This window comes from Bos indicus, chromosome 13, assembly GCF_029378745.1.
Source record: "Bos indicus isolate NIAB-ARS_2022 breed Sahiwal x Tharparkar chromosome 13, NIAB-ARS_B.indTharparkar_mat_pri_1.0, whole genome shotgun sequence".
Classification (NCBI taxonomy): Eukaryota; Metazoa; Chordata; class Mammalia; order Artiodactyla; family Bovidae; genus Bos; species Bos indicus.
In genome coordinates this window covers 70,853,918-70,872,450 of record NC_091772.1, presented here as the reverse complement: position 1 = coordinate 70,872,450, position 18,533 = coordinate 70,853,918, and the positions used below count along the sequence as shown (strand labels likewise).

The 18,533-nt window shown below is 46.2% G+C and overlaps 1 protein-coding gene across 12 annotated transcripts in view; it reads left to right on the top strand.

Moving 5' to 3' along the window:
- PTPRT (protein tyrosine phosphatase receptor type T) overlaps positions 1-18,533 on the top strand; it is a 1,149,770-nt gene that overhangs the window by 968,166 nt on the left and 163,071 nt on the right. For all 12 annotated transcript variants that reach the window (XM_070801694.1, XM_070801706.1, XM_070801700.1 and 9 more), the window contains one exon: positions 7,004-7,139. In XM_070801694.1, the coding sequence (XP_070657795.1) occupies positions 7,004-7,139 (136 nt within the window). The remainder of the gene's footprint in view (positions 1-7,003; positions 7,140-18,533) is intronic.

The window sequence follows — 18,533 nt, the reverse complement described above, 5'->3', positions numbered from 1 at the left end:
TGTCCCTCACCATCTCCCAGAGTTTACTCAAACTCATGTCCATTGAGTTGGTGATGCCATCCAACCATCTCATCCTCTGTTGTCCCCTTCTTATCCTGCCTTCAATCTTTCCCAGCATCAAGGTTTTTTCTAATGAGTTGGCTCTTCGCATCAGGTGGCCAAAATATTAGAGCTTCAGCATCAATCCTTCCAATAAATATTCAGGACTGATTTCCTTTAGGATTGACTGGTTTGATCTCCTTGAAGTCCAAGGGACTCTCAAGAGTCTTTTCCAACACCGCAGTTCAAAAGCATCAATTCTTTGGCTCTCAGCCTTCTTTATGGTCCGACTCTCACATTCATACATGACTACTGGAAAAACCATAGCTTTGACTGTCCGGACCTTTGTTGGCAAAGTGATGTCTCTGCTTTTTAATATGCTATCTTGGTTTGTCATAGCTTTTCTTCCAAGGAGCAAGCGTCTTTTAATTTCATGGCTGCAGTCACCATCTGCAGTGATTGTGGAGCCCAAAAAAATAAGTTGATCACGGTTTCCATTGTTTCCCTGTCTATTTGCCATGAAGTGATGGGACCAGATGCCATTGTCTTCATTTTTTGAATGTTGAGTTTTAAGCCAGTTTTTTCACTCTCCTGTTTCACAGTTTCATCAAGAGGGTGTCAAATCATGCTGTGGTTAACACTTTGCTCAAGGTCACATAACTAGTTGGTGATAGAATCCAGGTGCAAGTTTGTATATTTCTGATTCAAAACCCCTTGCTTTTGACCAAGCTTATCAAACTATAGCATTTCATCATCAGAAGGGGTGTAAGAGGTCACGTGGTCCCTTATGCTTGCTGGGGAGCACACTGAGTGCCCAGACAGAGCCTTTCATTGTTGGTGACACATTCTCCTGCCACTGTGGCTAACTTGGGGTTTGCAGGGTGGAGCCCAACTGAAGTTTCATGGCTCTAAGGATAACAGGGAGACTTTCACTCACTTAGAGCATGAGTGTCACTGTAATCAAGGAACACTGGGTTGAGGTGGAAGGTGGGCTCTATAAGTAGAGAAGAAAGGCCAGCATCCTATGAAAGTGAGCTATTAAGGGCCTGGCTAAGCATTTAAGAGTATGGCTCAGCTGGCAAAACCTGGGTTCGATCCCTGGGTTGAGAAGATCCCCTAGAAAAGAGAAAGGCTACCCACTCCAGTATTCTGACCTAGAGAATTCCATGGACTATATAGTCCATGGGGTCACAAAGAGTCAGACACGACTGAGCGACTTTTACTTAAGCATTTAAGAAGCCCAGGAGGTGAGAACAGGTGAAGACAGTGGACAGGGAAAAGGGAGGAGGGCTGACTCTGAAATGGGACTTGAATCACGACTGCTTCATGCTCCTCACTACGCAGTAGCACTGCCTTCAAAAGAGTGGGGCTTTAGCCTCCGCTGGAGAGTGCCGCCATATTAAAATCTTTTCTTATGTTGGCCCCAGCCTACTCTTGTCACTTCTCCTGGTTTGCATTAGTCCTGCTCTTTAAAGGGATCAAATCTGTTCCATCTTTCACTGTGGCCTTTCAACTTTTTTTTTTTTTTAATTTTATTTTATTTTTAAACTTTACATAATTGTATTTGACCTTTCAACTTTTTGAAGGCAAGAATTAAGTCTCATCTGAATCTTTCCTTCTCTAGGCTGAAAAATCCCCAATTCTGACTGCCATTCCTCCTCAGTCAGTGATCTTTGGATTTTTATGTGCACAAGAATCACCTAGAAACCTTGTCAAATGCAGGAGCAGACTCAGCAGATCCGGTGTGGGGACCCAGACTCTGCATGTGTAGTAGGTTATGATGCAGATGCTTCTGGTCACTGAACCACATTTTGAGTGACAAGCCGCTTGTCCTGGCTTTACCATGCCACATTAAAATCTTTTCTCAGGTTGGCCCCAATCTACTCTTCAGGGTCGGGGTCCACAAATGAACAAGCGTCACCAGAGTGGTCTGACCAGGGCAGAGTAGAACAGAGAGGCATTGTCCTTGTTGGGTCTCAGGAGTCCCTGAGGAATATAAACTGGGATGATTGTTTGGTACCCTAGGAGGAGGCTAGAGGTTGGGGCGAAAAGAACATGGCACCTGGGCCTATATATGGAGCAGATATCGAGGGAGAGGGGCAGGCTTCAAGAGACTGTGAGCCCGCCTTGGATGCCATGTTTCCATATGCAGGGGTCAGTAGGTATCACATTGAAAGCCAGATGTGAATTCTGAGCAGGAGCTCAGAGGGGACTGGATTCTAAGCTGCTGTAGCTCAAGTGGAAAGAGTCAAGGGCAATGGGCAGTGGCAGCTGCCCTTAGAGGACTGTCTGGCCTTTGGGAGTGCTCAGAGTAGGAAGGGCACAGCTGGTGGGGGTGTGAGGTTGGACAACCTTGTGTTGGAAACAAATCTCTTCTCAGTGCCAGCAGAGTTTACAAGATTCTCTTTGATGAGTTCATCACACAGGGGACTCACGTAGAGCCTTGAAGCTACTCCCGTTGGATACACCTACCACCTGGTACCTACTTGCCAGTTCTGATTTACTTGAACTATTCTCAGGTTGGTTCCTAGTAGGGGGCGGAGATGACAAGGATGCATCCAAACCCCTCCCCTCTCCAGTCTCAGACTCCGGTCTCCACTTAGTAGACAGATGTCACCCAAGGCCAGAGACAGAGCTTCATAGGGATGAGGGACTGATACTATGTTTGACTCTCATGAAAAGAGTGGGCTTAGGGCAAGAGTAATGCAGTTACCATCTTACTGATGGGCTTCCAGTTCCCCCTTGGATTTCTGGTCAGTGAGTCAGACGGGGACCCAGAGCCGGTATTTCCTGAACAGTAACTGCATCAAGGAGAGTTCATTGGAATGACAGAGGGTGAGGCTTGCACAAAGAATCCCAGCTCTGACACTGAAAGCCAAGTATATGGCTTTGGAAAAGCCACTTCACCCATTTGTGGAGTTTCCTAATCTAAATAAAAGGGAAAATAAAACTAGCCTCTTCTGTGTCAGATCTTGTGAAGATTAAATGACTTAATATATAAAAAGTGCTTATTAGCACATTTTTTGGTCACCCAGTGACAGATTGGTGAAAATGGACTTCCCTGGTGGCTCAGATGGTAAAGGATCTGCCTGCCATGCAGGAGACCCAAGTTTGATCCCTGGGTTGGGGAGATCCCCTGGAGAAGAGAAAGCCTACCCACATCCAGAATCCTTGACTGGAGAATTCCATGGACAGAGGACCCTGGCCGGCTACAGTCCATGGTGTTGCAAAGAGTCAGACAAGACTGAGTGACAAGCACTTTCACTCCTTTTCAGTGGATTGATGTTTAGGCTGAATTTTTAAAAACAGTCATAACTGAGCTTCCATTTGATGAGGCGCTCAGTACCTGCCTAAAAGAGCTGGTTACATTGCTAGGAGATCCCATCTTTAGTCAACCCTGATGTGTTTCCCGCGAGTCCAATTGCAGGTTCTCATGCGTACTTACAATGTGAGCCCTGTGGACACGCTCCTGAGTCTGCCATGGGGGCAGGACTAGCCCATTCTGACTCTGTCCCCGTCTTCTTCCTTGGCAGGAGCCACAGGTAAATGCTATCTAGCCTTTGGTCCCAAAGCTAGTTCCTCCACACCTGTGTTGCCTTCAAACACTGTCAACAGGCTTTCCTTGTGGACAGAGGGACACATCTCTGGTGGCTCAAGCCAGTGCCCTGAAAAGGATGCTTAAGAGAAAGTAGAATTTGCCATGTCCTGGGGCAATTCCTGTATAGTTCTAGTTGGACTAGCCGAGCATGGCTATTCCTGATAACCTCACTGTGCAGAGTCTGGGATTTCAGTTCTGATGTCGGTGAGCTGAACTCATGAAATTTGTCTAAAGCTCTGGGCTATGGCCTTTCAGATGGCCTCTCTGAATGTCCTGCTTGGTCGTCTGTGACCCTCAGCTGTGTTCCGTTGTTGATTCATGGTCACCACTGAAGGTGCTTCTGTTTAGGAACATCTTGGAGTTTACTTGGGAAAGGTTTTCTAATACTCATCCAAGATCTTCACTTTCCTTTGGGTAGAGAGCTAGATTCTATCCTAGGAGAAGCATTTGACATAGTCAATTGCTCCTGCCTTCTTGAAACCCCCTCTTCCCCTGGTTCTAGGACACTATACTCTCCTGTTTTTTTTTTTTGTTGTTGTTGTTGTTTTTTTACTTGTCTGTCCACTCCTTCTCTGCCTCCTATATGCAGGCTTGTCTTCCTCTACCCACTCACTAAATATTACAGACCCTCAAGTCTCTATCTGGACCATCTTCTCCATCCAGTCTTCATTCTTTCCCCAGCTGACTTCATCAGCCCCCATGCTTCAGATATCATCTAGGTGCATATGACTCACACATTCTTACCTCCAGCTTAGACCTCCTTTAAGAGCTTCAGACCTGCGTTTTAACTTCCTCCTCTTGTAGAGCATCTTCCAAGCTTAAATTACCATAAACATATATTTCCCTTCTAATTTCCTTTTTTTATTGGCGTACAGTTACTTTACAACATCATGTTTTTGCTGTGCAACGAAGTGAACCAGCTGTATGTATGCATATATCCCCTCCCTCTTGAATCACCTTCTTACTGCACCCACCTCCCCAACCCCTTCCTAAAAGGTTGGCCAACTCTGCCAGGAGTTCTTTGGTGGAGTTGATAGGCAGAGCCTGCTCAGACTGTCCTGCAATGTGATGAGTTGGGTTTTTGTCTTTAGCTGGTGAGGGGAACTGAATAAAATCCCTTACTTGTAAGTCCTGCCGGGAGAAGGAGCTCTGACCCCATTGATGTCTTAGTTGGGCACACAGAACATGGGTGCTCAGTAGCCAGTTAGTGAATGACTGAATGAATAAATGAGGCAAACAGCTGTGGTCCACTCGCCTTTATGCCATTCGCCCGTCATCTGTAAAGCAGCAGTGATGAGGAGGAAGGCCTGTGTAGACAGTGACTTTAGAGAGATGACTAGAACTCTCTCTGCTCTTAGTCTTGGAGACAAAGTCAACCCAGCTTTCCTAAGTTACAAAAGAGTCTGGGGAAAGTGCTGTAGTAAAGGGACTGCATGAGTACAGGAGGAGGGGATGTGCTGATGGGCTGTTGTGAAATATCTGTGAGTTTGGAGAATCAGAATCATAGCTTGTGGGCATTAGTATCCCTTCAACTCAGCCGAGTTCTGTGAACACAAGGCTGAAAAAAAGGAGAAACTCAATTTGGTTTCATGAGAACAAATGGGTGTGGGTAGAGCTATCATCCCCTCAGCTAAACACTAAACCACCACAGACATTAAGGGAACACCTATTACAAGCCAGACCCTGCACTGACATGAGGAAACAAAGATAAAGAAGGCATCATCTTGCCCCCGAGGAGCTTGCAGACCACTGAAGGAGACAGATGGGTAAACAAATAACTAATAATGTCAGCACACTGAGCTGCACCAAGTGTTACAGAGAGTTAGCAGAGTTTGGAGGGGAACTCTCCTGGGGCAACCAGGGAAGGCAATGTCACTGATAAAGGATGAGCTGGTGCTGATGTTGGTAGAAAAGTAGGGATGGGTCAGGGCAAGGATGCTTTGGACTTCAGCTGCCTCACACAGAGTTGGCATCCTTGGGAGGAATTCGCAGTGGTGTTAATCATGGACCACACTCCAGAAGGTTCACACAGGTGCTGGAATGAGAAGTTGCCTCTGTCCCCAGGTCATTGCATGAAGAGGCCAGGCTTAGGCATTCTCTGGCTCCTGACTGTTGCTATCGCCTTAGCAAGTGGTTGTCTGGGAGGAGTAGCATTGAGGGATTGCTGCTGCTGCTGCTAAGTCGCTTCAGTCGTGTCCGACTCTGTGCGACCCCATAGACGGCAGCCCACCAGGCTCCCCCGTCCCTGGGATTCTCCAGGCAAGAACACTGGAGTGGGTTGCCATTTCCTTCTCCAATGTATGCAAGTGAAAAGTGAAAGTGAAGTCGCTCAGTCGTATCCTACTCTTAGCGACCCCATGGACTGCAGCCTACCAGGCTCCTCTGTCCATGGGATTTTCAGGCAAGAGTACTGGAGTGGGGTGCCATTGCCTTCTCCGAGGATTGGGGAACTAGGGGACTTGAAAGTTGAACTCAAGGCTTCTGACTTCTGAAACCTAGACTTACAGTCAAAAAACCAATGGAATTCTGGCTCTGAGCTTTATCAGCCACGTGACTTTTAGCTAGCTCCTTTGTTTTCTCATCTATAAAATGGGACAATCCATAGATACTTGGGGGAACATTTGCAAGGATTGTCCAAGCTGGGTCCATGAAACGGCTCAGCACAGGGCTGAGGATGTAGTAAGTGCCCAGTTCCCAGTTTTCCTTGACATGGAATTGAGTCAGTGAGTGAGTACTGGCAGAGCTGATAATATCAACATTAAATTTCAAAAATGGACTTAGCGAATTTAAGTGTTTTCTGAATCCAAAGCAGTTCTCTTTAATGCACTAAATTTCTATCTCAACCATTTGTTTAATATAAGGCGCAAAATGAAAGCATTATGTTTTTTGTCTTTAAAAACCTAGCGATTTCAGTTGTGCTACCCTTACAAAGGCTGATGTTTTCACCATTTACCTGGAAGAATTAAGCATGGTTTGGAATAATTCCATGAGCCTAAGGATCAAACTGTAGCCCTGTGGTTTGATCCTAGGGACAGAATGGTCTGAGGGATAAAAATCATCTGCTTGACCTCACGAGAGGAGGAGAAGGGTGCCTCCAGCACAGTAGTTGTGTAAGTTCGGGCAGCTCACTCAGTTTCTCTGCACCTCAGTTTCTTCATATGCAAAAAAAAGGGCTATGATAATAACCTCAACCTCACGAGGAATTAATGCTCAAAAGTGTTTAATTGGTCAGTGTGTGTAGTGACCTCAGCACAGTGCCTGGCACATAGTTAGCACTCAGTAAATGGAAGCTGTTGTCACTGTGATTGTGTCTAGTCATGTGTGTGAGCCTTTTCAATATCTTTCCTCTTCACCTTTGCCTCCAAGGTGCGTCCACTCAGAACTCCAACACTGTGGAGCCGGAGAAGCAGGTGGACAACACCGTGAAGATGGCTGGCGTGATCGCTGGCCTCCTCATGTTCACCATCATCCTCCTGGGCGTGATGCTCACCATCAAGAGGAGGTGAGTGTGGGTTGCTGCCCTGCAGATTCTGCCAACCCCAAGCGGCCCCAGCACCACCATATGGCCAAGTCCTTTCTCTGCTGACCACTTCCGAGCAGGGACCTTCTGGTACAACTGTTGAGGTCCTGAAATTTGGGGCCAGTTGTGGCTCATCGTGTTGGTGTCCGAAGGGTGTGTGCTGCCTGCGTGGAGAGCAGCCGCAGGATGGTCAGTGTCTTGCGGGGCAGCTGTCCCTTGGTGTATGATGCTCCTCAGAGATAGCTTCTCTGTTGTGATTGGTCACATCATCAGGATTACGGGGGAGCCGCAAGGACACAGCTGAGCCTACAAAGACAGATGCAGGAAAGCAGTGCTTCATTCCTTCCACGTTCATCCATTCCCTTTTTGTCTTTGGTCAAGGAACAGTGTCCCTCTGCATCAAAGGGTAGAGCCTCCGATGGTGTGACAGCCCTCAGGGAAGTCTCCTTCCTACTCCATGACCTATAAAACCTTCCCTGCTGGATTGTTGGTGCTTGTCACCTCTCAGCAGGATATCCTCCTGGCGCCTCTGGTCAAGGCACAGTTATCTTGTATTGCACGCATTGCTCATGAAAGCCAGGATCCAGGTTCCTTCCTGATCCCCCAAATTCATTACGCCGACATCTTGGGTTTATCAGGCATTCACAGGGCTTGAGGACCAGCCAGGGAGTTGCAGAGAGGAAAGGGAAGGTGGGTGAGTATCAGCTCTCACTGTCCCTGGGGTGCAGGGCTGGTTCTTCTAAATAGGGGGTCCTCCCACCTTCACACATTAGCCACTGTGTCCCCATGCCTGCTGCCCATCTCAGTTTCAATGCCAGGATTCCAATCTTGGTCTCCACCCTCCCACTCCCCAATCTGCCAAAGCAAACAAAACACTTTATCTACATTATAATGACATGTGCTGCAACCTGCCCTGCCCCCAGTTTAAAGAGTTATATTTATATTCTTCAACAAACTATTTAACTCCTCAGCCTGAAGCTCTGGGTTTGGTTACTCAGAGTTCAAGACAAGCCCAGTAATGAGGACTAGGGACTTGCTGCCATCCCTGGGACAAAACCAGCTCATGAAACTTGTTCCCCCCAGAACAAAGGGACAGAATGCCCCAAAGACAAATTCCAGCTTCTACTCTAAGGAGTACCATAAACAGAAATGCACAAAGTAAAAAAATAAAGACTGTGTCCTTATTTCCAGCCATTGATTTCCACTCTGCTACTCATCAGCCTTCTTTTAGCCATTCTGGCCCCAAAATATCTCTGTATGTCACATGGTTCCATCCTTTGATCAGGACATCTTATTGGTAGGACCTGTTCTTTCTTTTCTTCTGAATATTTATTTATTTAGCTCGCTGCCCTGTAGCTCAGAGTAAAGAATCTGCCAGCAATGCAGAAGACTGGGTTCAATCCCTGGGTTGGAAAGATCCCCTGGAGAAGGGAATGGCACCCCACTCCAATATTCTTGCCTGGAGAATCCCATGGACAGAGGAGCCTGGCAGGCTACAGTCAATGGGGTCACACAGAGTTCAGACATGATTGAGTGACTAACACTCCGACTACTATCCAGTCTTAGAAGGATATTTTAGTACAGATTGTGGGATCAAGTTCCTTGACCAGGAATCGAACCTGGGCCCCCAGCAAGACTCTGTGTGGGAGCACAGAGTCTTAGCCACTGGACCATCAGGGAAGTCCCAGGATCTGTTCTTTCTTGACATGTCTGTTCTATAGGATCATTCCTTTCCTTAGGCTCCCAGCAGAATGACAGAAGAATTAAGATTCTCATCCAACTACTGATTTTCTGGTTGGAGAGGCAAGGGAGAAGGAAGGTCCATGCTAATGCTGGGGGTCAGGAGCCCCCAGAGTCATCATCATCTGTGAAGCCAGGCTATGCGTTATGTCTCAGTGACAAGCCAGCTGCTATTGGATGAGGTCAAACATGAGTTTTTATTTCTCTGGGAGATAGAGAGCACGTTGCACGTATAAGATCCTCGATGCATTCTTAGAGTCTCAGATGCTTTAAAGACAGAGGTGAGTTTGAGAGAGTCTCTTTGAAAAAAGTAACTCATTTAATAGAATTGCATTCCTCTTTGATAGACCCCAGAGGTTCTTATTCTTTGCCACTGATTTGTAAGTCAGATATGCTCTTCCAATTTTGCTCTTTCTAAAGCCTGGCTTAACCCACGTCACCATCGTCTGTGAGCTTGTGAAGAAATTTCACTTCCCTCTCAACAGCTATTTCTGAAATGTGTGACTTTCCGGGAGGGAGGGAGGGGCTTTCTGGTTTCAGGATGAGAGCAGGAATAAAGTAAGCCCTTTGTGTGGTTTTATCCTTCTCTGAGTATCTTCATCAGCTGTCAGTTCTATCAAAACCATCCATCAGTCCCAATCAACAGGCATCACCTGATCACCATTTCTTCCCAAGAAGCAAATCTCAGATGTTGTGGCAGTGAGCCAGGGGGTGGGTGGGGGTGCTGATCAGCATTTGCATGTACAGCATCTTTTGGAGAAAATAAGACATTTTTCTGGCTTGGTTGATGGTCATATTTTACAAATGGGTATAGGGAATGGAAAATGGAGGAGTGAAGAGGGGAAAGAGGGAGAAAAAGAGAGACATAAGCCTGCTATGTTTAACTCTTTCCACTAACCCCTTGCCCCAAAGGACAGTGAAGAGCTTGAGGGGCTCCTTTCCCTCTTCTGACCCAAACCCCATATATAAATACAGGGAAAACGTCATTGGTCGATTGAGTCTGTCCCTAACTTACTTAGGGCTCGCCAGAATGCTGTCCACGTGTGTTGTGTGCTCAGTTGCCCAGTCATGTCCGACTCTTGGCAGCCCACCAGGCTCCTCTGTCCATGGGATTCTCTAGGAAAGAGTACTGGAGTGGGTTGTCATTTCCTCCTCCAGGGGATCTTCCCAACCTAGGGATCCAGCCCATGTCTTCTGTGTCTCCTGCACTGGCAGGCAGATTCTTTACCACTGTACAACCTGGGAATGCTGTCCACAGCCACCTAAAGGGAATAGATAATTAAAGGAAAAGAAACCCCAAAATAATAGGGAAACCATCACAAATCAGAGTCCTAGGGTCAGCATCTCTTCAGTGTCCCTTCATGACCTTGAGTTAGTTTCTGCTTCCAAGAGCTCTCAGAAGTTGAATGCCAGCCACACTTCCTGCACTGGCCTGAGCTGGGGCTTCACTGTAACCTCCATGGACATGCGCATGGTGGCTCCCTCCATCCCAGTGGGTTCAGCTGACTCAAAGTCTTCCCCAGAGCTGCAGCCAAGTGTTTCCAGCCCACTTAAGATGCTCCTAGTTTCCCCCTACAGGCCCTGCGGCTTACCTGTCACTGTCCACAGAGAGTCTTTCTCTTGTATTAGGTGTTGTGTGTGTTGTACTGAACTAGAAAGCTGGCCTAGAAAGGGCTAAAGATGCAGATGACCAAGGAAAGGGCATAGTGAAGTCAATTTACATTTGGAAGACTGGAGAAAGAGAAGGAAAGAGAGAGAGAGATCAACATACCCTGAGGAATGTTTTCTTGTTTGTTTTTTTTTTTTTTTTCATGGCTGGAGGGCATATGGAACGATGCAAGGTTGCAGAAGGGGATGCGAGACGTTGATGATCCATTTAAACAGAATTCCCTTCAAGTTTGAAAAAGATGCAAATTCAACTTTGGACTTCTTTTAATAGTACCTTTGGCTGTTTGGACTGGGCTTCTTTGAATGCAGGATGATACAGAATCAGGGCTGCATATGTTTGAAGGGTTGCGTGAGCATTTTAAGATGGAACTTGAAGCCCCTTCTGACAGAGTTAACCCGTGTGGTTAGCCAAGCTCATTACAAAACATCCATTCTTAGGCTGTCACTGTATAATGTCTCCATCTTTTTCTCCTGGCTTGTCCGTCACATCTAGACCTCAGAAACAGTCTAGAATGGATTTGTGCATGCCATCATGTAGTAAAACACACTCCCTCTTCATGAGTGCCCTGTTGAGTCCTGAAATGAAGAAAAACTGTCCTCTCTGCAGTCCTGGTCATCTTCTTCCCTGACGTCCTTCCTTAGAATTACTGGACATCCTCTCCCAAAGGAAAGGGCAGCCAAGGAGTTGCTAGGCCACCTCTCTGGTCCCTTGGCTTAATGTTACAGAGCCCTGGGTGCCTTCAGTGTAAATTGAGGTGGAAAGCTCCAGCCTTAGTGCCTTAACCCAGGGGTCCCCAACCTCTGGACTATGGACCTGTCAGATCAGCAGCGGCATCAGTTTAGAAATAAAGTGTACAATATATGTAATTCACTTGAATCATCCCCAAACCATCCCCATACCTTCCTGGAGCATGGAAAAATTTCTTCTACAATGCCGGACCCTGATGCCAAAAAGGTTAAGGACCACCACATTAATAAGTGTATCTTGATGGTTGAAGGTGTTTATTAGCCACACACATATGGAAAGTTGTTGCATATGCCTATAAGCTTCCTATCATCATTTATTCCTTGGGACACAGTTCCTGAAGTTTGAGTGTGGTTCTCCAAGGCTTAGGGCATAGCGATACACTTCTGATTGGGGAAACATGGAGCCAGGTTAAGCAGGATAACTTGGTAGATCTGTACCTCAAGACGTGTGTATTCTACATGAACCTCTCCATCCCTTCTTACTTTTCAAATGGAAACTAAGCAAATTTTAGGCAGATAGTTTCAAAATCCTTCAGCACACACAGTTCCATCCTCCCCCATCTCCTCGTCTCCTCTCCCTGCCCAGGGCTTCCTGGTCCAGCCTAAACTTACTGCCAGTCATACTTGGCCTGTCCAGACAGTACCTTTCCCACGAGTGCATTTGAAGTGTCTTGAGTTTGAGATATGAGAGTCTGCTTTGAGATAAATGTGCATCTCTTGCTGTACCTTGATTCTCCATGTCTGCCCTCCAGTATTCTTGCCTGGACAATTCCATGGACAGAGGAGCCTGGCAGACTACAGTCCATGGAGTCGAAAAGGGTCAGCCATGACTGAGCGCCTAACGCTTTCGCCTCCCAGTAGCTCCCAGTCTAAGGGGTATAGACATCTTGTTAGCTGTGTACTGGGATACAGAAAAACTGGGTCTGAATCTCTACAGCCCCATGTATCTGCTGCTAACCTTGGAGAAGCAGTGTATCAAAGCTCAACCTTTGCTTTCCCATCTGTGAGATGCAGCCAATTTCATGAATCTGCTCTAAGAATCAAATGAGCTAATGTTTGGGACAGGCTTTACTTCCTGTACCTTCTAACAGGACTATAGTGCATGATATCAACAGGGATATTCATCTTACACATGACCAACAAGTGTACCAAGTCAGCTCCAACCCCATCACCAATATGCAGAAGGCAGTGCTGCCATCAACACACACACTCTGACCTAACTAATTTGTTTGTTTCCCATTTGAACTGCTGCAACTGCTGCCATATCCTGATTTTAATTCAACAAATAATCGTAGAAGATAGGACTCTGTTTTTTGAAAAGAGGAAACTGAGGATCCTATCTTCTATGATTATTTGTTGAATTAAAATCAGGGTATGGGCAAAGTTGAAATACAAACCAGGCTCTGTGACTCCAGGCCCCTTGCTGTTAATTTCTGTCCTAGCAGTGCATGGAGACTGGTAGAAAAGTGAATCCTGGAATAGGGCAGAGGTGACCCAGATTCACATCATTTTCTCCTGTTCTCTGCCTTGGTGCACGCTGTTTCCCTGAATCAAATGTCCAGACATTTCCCTTCACCTGCAAGGCTCCTGTTACTCTCTCTCAGCCCCAAGTTCTTCTGAGTAGAATTCCTTCAAGTATTACCTTCTGTAAGCAGTATTCCTACAAGCACCCACCCCAAGAAGATCCAGTGGTCCCCCCGTTGCCTGCAACCACTGTGTCAGATGCGTAGACCCCCAGTTGTAGTTTTGTGGACTGAACTGGCCTGGGACAGCAGGCCTTCTGCTTTGGTCCTGTCTCACCAGAGCTCCACTGCCCTGTATCATCTGCCCCTAGATATTTACCCGCAAAGTGTTTATGGTCAAAGCTAAAATCATCAGCTCCCCACCAACCTGTTCCCAATCGTGTGTCCCCATCTTAGTGACAGATACACCCTGTCCATCAGCCAGACCAACGGGATTCCATCACCCCAGTACTTCTGACCCTGCGTCTTTACTTTCTCTTGGTCATATCATCTCCTCTCCCCCTCCCCACTGCCTCCTCCCTGGTGGAAGCCTCTATGGCTTTGCTGTAGGAGTCTCCTCCCCACCCTCCTCCTCTCTCTTTGACTCTGACCCCACCCCTCCAACCCATCCTCCACTCTGTAGCCTAGGTGATGTTTCAGAAATGAAACTTGTACTCCCAAACCTGCATTCTAAAATCCTTCATTGGCTTCTCCTCCCCAGTATCCATGGTTCATGGGGAGCAAATGAGGGAAGATACACATGCTTATTAGGTCATCCAGAGAGCTGTGAAGCTATGCTGCCCCCTTGCTCACGGTGATTCTGGCAGATTTCCTAGAGTCTCACCCACTCCGGTGCCTTGGCTGGTGAAGTTTCCTCCTCTTTTGATGCCTGTGTGTTCCTCAGTTCCATCTGGCCAGATCCTGCCCATGTTTAAGGTCTGATGTAAAAGACACCTTCTCCAGTAAACCCTTTCGACCTTCAGTCTAGACAGTCTCTTCACCATCTGGGGTTCTCTCTGTGAGGATCCCTGTCGTGTTCTGCCTTGCACTTGTCATTTGTATTCACAGCTTTTCTTCTTCAATGGACCATCGGCTGCCTGTTCTTATTCATCCTTGTCACAAATGTGCCTTGCAGATACTGGGGATTCCCTAAAAACATGTTGAATCCCAGTGAAATGAGAACAGATGGAGTCCACGATTGCACTCGGGCAAGAAAGCTTCACTCAGATTACAGACCCAAATATCAACATTGAGCATCAAGGGTAAACCCAGCCCTGTGGTGGGAGGTGTTAAGTCTGGAAGGGCAGCATGCAAAAGATGTACCATGATCTGAGATTCAAGGAACACCTATATATCCAGGAAAAAAAAAAAAAAAGACAAAAGGGAAAGATAACTACCGGGTCAGCCAAAGAGGCAGGGTCACAGTTAGATTGGACTGCACTACAGGTGACAAAGTGAAGCATGTAGAGCCTAAGGAAGTTGCCCCAGATCACATAACTAATAAGCAGCAGAGCTGGGTCTGAAACTTGGCCAATCTGATAACAGAGTCTGCCCTCTTAGCACCACCTAACCTGGGTGAAATGTAAAGCAGGATTTGCTAATACGCTGAACTGCATGACATCATTTTGAATGGTTTGTCAAGATGGGGAAGCATCCCCAAATAAACTTTGTATCTTGTTTTGTCCACCCCATTCTAAACTGCACCGCACCCTGGGAGGTTACTCCCTCTTCTGTTTGCACTCACTTGGGTAGCCTCAAGCTAGAACCTTGGAAAGCAAAAGCAGTTGCTCAGTCGTGTCCAACTCTTTGCAGACCCCATGGACTGTAGCCCTCCAGGCTCCTTTGCCCATCGGATTTTCCAGGCAAGAATACTGGAGTGGGTTGCCTTCTTTAGGGGATCTTCCCAACCCAGGGATCAAACCTGGGTCTTCTGCCTTACAGGCGGATTCCTTATCATCTGAGCCACCAACCTTGGAAGTCTTAAAATGCTCACATTTAATCACCTATTGCTTTTGTGTTTTAACCACCTTTCACATTCACCTCTTCTCCTTCCTCAGGGCGATTTCAAGATCTGCCCCCAGCGTCTCTTGCTTTGACTCTTAGAGCAGCTTTCACAACCCCAGTCCCTCTCTCCTCCAACTGTTTTCTCAGACTCCTGCCAGAATCATCCATCTAGAAAAATATTTGGCCACTTGATCCTTTGGGTTCTCCCTGTGACCTATGGTACTGAGGGTAAGCAACTTAGGTTCTTTGGGAACTAGGCTCTGCCGACATCTTTCCTGCCCCCGCAAACTTTAAACTTGTTATTTTGTATTTGAGTATAGCCGATTTACAAAGTTGTGACAGTTTCAGGTGAACAGCAAAGGGACTCAGTCATAGAGTCCCCTTTATACAGCCTTTCTCCCCCGAACCCTGCCCCTCCCAGCCAGGCTGGCACATAACATTGAGTAGAGTTTCATGTGCTGTACAGTAGGTCCTTTTTGTTTATTCATTTTGAATAACGTGCCAACATCTTGACGTTTCCACCTTGATAACCAACCACCCACCCAGTCTGTAGACGCATATTCAGCAGCCTGGAAGTACCCTCCCTCCCACTCCATCTGGGTGTTCCTTGACTTTACAACTGAGGCGTCACAGACTTTAAGCCAAATTACCTCTCCCCTCTCTACCCGTTACCCCCAAATATGGTCCCACAGCTCCTTGTGTTACTGCCTCATACCATGTATCGCTCCAGATGATAATAGCATAGTGCTTGTTATGAAGGCTCTTAAAGTTAGATTTCTTAGATTCTGATCCTCGTCATGTTGCTTGGTGTTGGTGGTAGTGATGGTTTATTTGCTAAGTTATCTGTGACTCTTGTGACCCATGGATTTTGGCCTGCCAGGCTCTGCTGTCCATGGAATTTTCCAGGCAAGAATACTGGAGTGGATTGCCGTTTCCAACTATGTAAACTTAACCTCTCTGAGCTTCACTTTCCTCACCTGTAAAATAGAGATAATAATACTTCTAATGAGGATTAAATAAACTAGTTCACATAAGGTACTGAGAACAGCACCTGCCACATAAGTGAGCTCCTACTATCTAAGTGGCAGGTATTAATTATCATCTAAATTGTATTTCTTGTCTGACTCTCCCATCAGACATACTGGCTAGATTAAGATGGCATTCGTCTTTCTATCTCTGGTAGTTGGCGGAGACAATCATTTAATAGGCCCTTCAAAAGTTGTAGCTGAATTACGGGTGGAAAGATGGATGAGTGGATGATGGATGGAGTGTTGGATGAATGAGTAGATGAGTACATGGATGAACAGATGAGTGTGTGGAGTTATGATCTAAATGGATACGTAGATGTACAGATTTTTAAGGAGGTGGATAGATGGGTGGAAGGATGGGTGGATGGAGGCAGATGGATGGATGGATGGATGGAAGAGTGAATGGGTCGGTTTAAGAAATGGATGGACAGGTAGATGGTTAAATGGATGGTAAAGTAGACAACTAGTCTTGTTTAAATAGCATGAAGCAAGGGGAAGCTATGCCTCAAGTCATTCTTGTCAGCCAGCTGAAGAGATTCTGCAGTATGTGATTTATAAAGTTTGGGGTTTTTTCCTAAGCACAGCTGTCTTCCTGCTCAGAATCTTTGGTCTCAGGCAATCTGTTACTTGCAATATCACTGTATCCTTGTAAATTTAGACCTTCAGTAAATCTTCTTCAAGCCTGAGAGAAAGGACACATGTATACTCTGTTTTGATCACAGAGTAAAGAAGTATAATCCTTGCCCTGGAAGGCCCTGCAATTGAATTTGGAAAACAAATTCAATTAATAGACGCTTGCCAGCTTCTATCATTCTGGGGTTGCCTGGAAGCTTGGTCAGGGATTGCAGTGGCTTCTGGTGACATCCAGGATAACTCAGCCACTTGGAAGAGGTGAATCAAAGGGCGAGGAAGCATGTTGTCATGAGGAGGTGGCCAGGCAGAGGGGAATCCTGAAGGTTGAGAGCAGACCGCCAGAGGTTGTGAATGTTGAGACCCAAGAGTGCAGCTTGGAGCTGCTGATGGTGAAAAAATCCTGGCTCAGGATGGAGGCCTTGCAACTGGTCCCAAAATACACAAAATATTAGATCTAGTGAGGGGTAACCTCATAGCATGCAAATAAACAGAGCTGAGATCAGAACTCTGGCCTCTCCATTCTCAGTCCCATGTTCTTGACAATATAGAGAACAGAGATGTCTGTGAGTCTTTATCAAATGCAGCCTGAACTCTCTGCCCCTGAGGAATCATATTCCCAGGCTCTGGTCCACAGAGCCCCCAGTGAAGAAGAATGCCAACCTGTATTATATGGGCTTCCCAGGTGGCACCATTGGTAAAGAAGCCGCCTGACAGTTCAGGAGACACAAGAGACTTGGGTTCAATCCCTAGGTTGGGAAGATCCCCTGGAGGAGGAACCCACTAGAGCAACCCACTCTAGTATTCTTGCCTAGAGAATCCCACGGACAGAGGATCCTCGCAGGCTACTGTCCGTGGGGTTGCAAAGAATCAGAAACGACTTAAGTGCCTTAGCACAACACATCACGTGGTTGGTAGAGGCATTGGATGGCTTGCGTGGGCTGTTCTAGATCCCACCCATTGTTGGAAGTTCTTCACCCCTTTCTCCCATCTGGGGCCACTGTTCATTTGGCCAAAGATATTCAACAGTTTTATGAGTGACCAGATTTGCTGGCTGTGGTTGCCCCAGTTCAGCCTCCCAAGGAGGCACAGAGCTTTCCTTCTGCCAAGGTGTCTTGGCGTTCAGATGTCACTTTCCTTCTGGACCTATAGAATTTGGCTGTCCTGATAAATGAGAGAAAGCCTTGGGGTGGGCTTACCTTGGGGGCTTTGGCCAGTTCCTACTTAAGAGGGGGAAGCTTGGGGCTCTGAGGTCACGTTCCCACCCTGTGGATGTAAAGACCACATCTTTCTGTGTCAACAAAACTGGATAGCAGTTGGAATTAACCACAGAACTCAAGATGGGAACAAATTATTCTTGCGTACTTAGATGAGTCTTTGAGGACCTGAATTATTCAGCAAGTTTTCTCAGTCCACAAATGTATTAGTTATTGTCAGTATAATTAAGTCAGTAAAAGAAAAGTTTTCCTATTTATTTTCCTACAGAACAAGAAAAATTATAACAAAGGGAATATCACAGACTTACTTGAGTCTTCCTTTTTTTTTTTTTTTTAATTGTTCAGAAGCCAAGAGCTAGAAGAGACATCAGAGAAAGACTGCAGGCAGTGATTTTTCAACCATTCTTTTGGAGAGTGGAATCTGTTTTTCAGTCATGTGAAATCTTAAGTGACATGCCAATTTATGAAATAGATTAAGATGGAGAAGCTCTGCCTTTAATGGCTGGCAGAGGGCCAGCAGCAGCCCTACCTGTTCAGTAACCCCACATGCTCCCTCATTACAGTGAGTCTGCAGAATCCTGAGAATGTGTTGTTTGAAAATTCGTGATTTAGTTCAACTCACCTAAGAATCAGATAATAAAAGGAAGGCACAGAGAGTTTATTCAAGTTGTAGTCTGTTCAAACTGATGTTTGCAATTCTTCTCTTTTAGTGCAGTGCTCTTTCATGATGAAATTTGAATGCTCTTCCAGTTTTCTACCAGTAATGTAACAAAGTACTTCCCAAAATTTAGTGGCTTAAAAAAATAAGCCATGAGATTTAGTGATTTTTCTCATAAATCC